The sequence below is a fragment of the Lactuca virosa genome, chromosome 4 (assembly GCF_052849685.1).
Source record: "Lactuca virosa cultivar CGN04683 chromosome 4, Lactuca_virosa_CGN04683_v6, whole genome shotgun sequence".
Lineage (NCBI taxonomy): Eukaryota > Viridiplantae > Streptophyta > Magnoliopsida > Asterales > Asteraceae > Lactuca > Lactuca virosa.
The window spans coordinates 466,848,673-466,851,294 of NC_136429.1; the positions used below are offsets into that span (position 1 = coordinate 466,848,673).

Genomic DNA, 2,622 nt, shown 5'->3' on the forward strand with positions numbered 1-2,622 from the left:
TGATCATAGGTTTTTGATCACCCTCTTATAAAAATGTATATTCTAAGTGCTCCGGCAAAGTTTTCAGCTCTAAATTCGAGTTTTGAACATTGAACACGTTGAGTCCAGAAACAAAACTCGTCGACTTGTGCCCAGTTTTCCCGTATGATCGCGGCTTTTTGTCCAAACTTGCTGAGTTTATCTCTTCAACTTGTGGAGTTGACTTTTCAGAACTTCTTATTAATTCTTCGTATTCACTTTCTTCGAGTAATCTTTCTATCTCCTTTAGGTCTCTTTTAGCATGAAAGTCATCTTCAAAGGCAACGGTCGATTCGCTTGACTTGTCTTCTTTCCATTTTTCCATTAATTCTTCCAAAATGTCCACCGAGAAGGCCGTGATCACTAAACTAAGAATGTTTCATGGCTCGATCAACTCCAAAAGTTACTGAATCTTCTCCTACCCGAAGGGTAAGTTTGGATTCTCTTATGTCTACTATGGCGCAAGCGGTGTTTAAGAAGGGTTTTCCCACGAATTATTGGCACCTGATGGTCTTCTTCCATATCTAGCACAATGAAATCTGCCGGAAAAACGAATTTATCGACTTTCACCAATAGATTCTCACATATTCCCCTCGGGAATGTCACTATCTTGTTTGCTAGGTGGATCGGCATTCGGATAGGTCTTGGCACCGGAAGATTCAACTTCTTAAAGAATGAGTATGGCATAAGGTTCACAATTGCCCTCGAATCGACCAATGCATAACTAGTAGCAAAATTCCCGAATTGGCAAGGTAAAGTCAAACTACCCGGGTCACCCATCTTCTTAGGCAATTTATTTAACATTTCAGCTGAACAATTTTCATTAAGAACCACCTTGGATACATCCTCCATCTTCTTCCTATTTGTGAGTAGGTCCTTCAAGAATTTGGCATACTTGGGCATTTGTGCAACCACCTCAATGAACGGAATATTGATTTGAAGGGCCATGATGTGCTCCAGGAAGTTTTGATAGTCTTCATTATTCTTATCTCGTCTAGCTTGACTTGGGAATGGAAATGGAGGTTGATATGATTTAATTGGAGGTTTATTTTTCTCTTCAGGCGTAAAACTTGTCGAGTTCTTTTCTGGAAATCGTCGAGTAGGGTCGACTGTTTGCGAATTTATATTTTCTTTCTCTTCTTCTAGCACCTCCTTAGAATATTCATTCGGGATTGGGGTCAGAGGAGTGACTATTTTTCTGCTCCTAGTCGTCACAATATTTATGTGTGCGCCTCTCGGATTTTTCTCGGTATCGCTAGGAAGTCCGCCCGGCGTCCGCTTGTTGATTTGCTTTGCAAGCTGCCCTTGTTGTTTCTCAATGTTGAGAATAGAGGCTTGCTGATTTCTCATTAACGCTTGTTGCCCTTTCATTATTTCCTATTGTTCTCGTATCGCCACATCGATTTCGTTGTGTCTTTTCTCGGATGCAACTGCAAATCGTGTGAGCATGTCTTCACAGCCCATTTTCTTCTCTTGCACCGGCTCCTCCTTTTGATAGAAACCTCTACTCTTTTGGTATATTTATCCTCCTTTGCCTTATTGTACTCATCGTATGGTAGCCACTCCTTTTTCGGTTTCCTCCAATCGTCATCAAACCTACCGCCACTCGAATAACAAACTTGTGCTTTTCGGATCCCGTTCTTGTGAAGATCACAATTTTTAGTAAGGTGAGGCCCGCTAAAGTTATCACATCCTACCCGGATGGCATGGTTGCATTGATCCATCTTTGTCATCCTTTGGTCCATGCTATCCAATTTAGCCGTCACTACCGCCATGTTATCAGATGCTAAGTTCACCACTCCTCGAGTTGAATCATTCCTTGGGTTATGATATTCTCTAGAATGCTTAGAGAATTCTTCAATTAGTTCATTTATAACCGCGAGTGCCTTCTTCGTGAGTGGTCCTTGGGAGTCAAGGAGCTGTCTTGTTGTCACATTCACTCCATCATAAAAAATGGAGACTTCTTGCTGAATGTTTAGGTCATTGTGGGGGCAGTTCCTCAACAAGCCTTTGTATCTTTCCCACGCCTCATAGAGTGACTCACCTCCTTGTTGTTCGAAGATTGAAATGGGTTTTTTCAACTTTGCTATTTTTTGAGGGAGGGAAAAATTGATCAATAAACTCTTTGCACATCTTAGCCCATATTGTGATGGATCCTGGAGGGAGTGATTTTAGCCAATCTTTTGCGGCTCCCATAAACGTAATCGGTTGCATACGAAGTAAAACAGTCTCGCGAGGCACATTAGGGATGTTGAAGTAGTCGGCTATGTCGTTGACCTCATCGATATGCTTGTACGCATCTTTGTGATCCTTCCCATAGAATAAGATGTCCTTTAGTTGGGCGAGTATGTGACCTTCAACTCAAAGTTTGCTGTCATTGGAATCGCAGGTTGCAGGAGTCCTGGCCCGGTATCGTCACACATCCTTCTCTTATATTCGTTCATGGGTATGTCTGCGATGTTATCCATCTTTTCTTCTGGCTCGGGTTCACTTTCTTCTTCAAATTCAGGTGTGTTCGGCTCGAGATCTTCTATCTTTTTGTCAAAACCACTTGATTCTCCGATTGCCTTGTCCTTCTTTTTGCGAATAATCGATTCCGGATCT

The 2,622-nt window shown here is 42.0% G+C and overlaps 1 protein-coding gene and 1 non-coding gene across 2 annotated transcripts; one reads left to right on the forward strand and one right to left on the reverse strand.

Moving 5' to 3' along the window:
- Positions 1 to 408: 408 nt before the first annotated feature.
- LOC145106823 (uncharacterized) lies at positions 409 to 1,389 on the reverse strand. The gene has a single exon (XM_079043753.1). The coding sequence runs from the start codon at positions 1,387 to 1,389 to the stop codon at positions 409 to 411; it is 981 nt and encodes a 326-aa protein (XP_078899879.1).
- A 606-nt stretch (positions 1,390 to 1,995) lies between these two features.
- On the forward strand, positions 1,996 to 2,102 carry LOC145110478 (small nucleolar RNA R71). Its single transcript, XR_013709856.1, has one exon. It is a non-coding gene; the product is annotated as a small nucleolar RNA R71 (small nucleolar RNA).
- Positions 2,103 to 2,622: the final 520 nt, after the last annotated feature.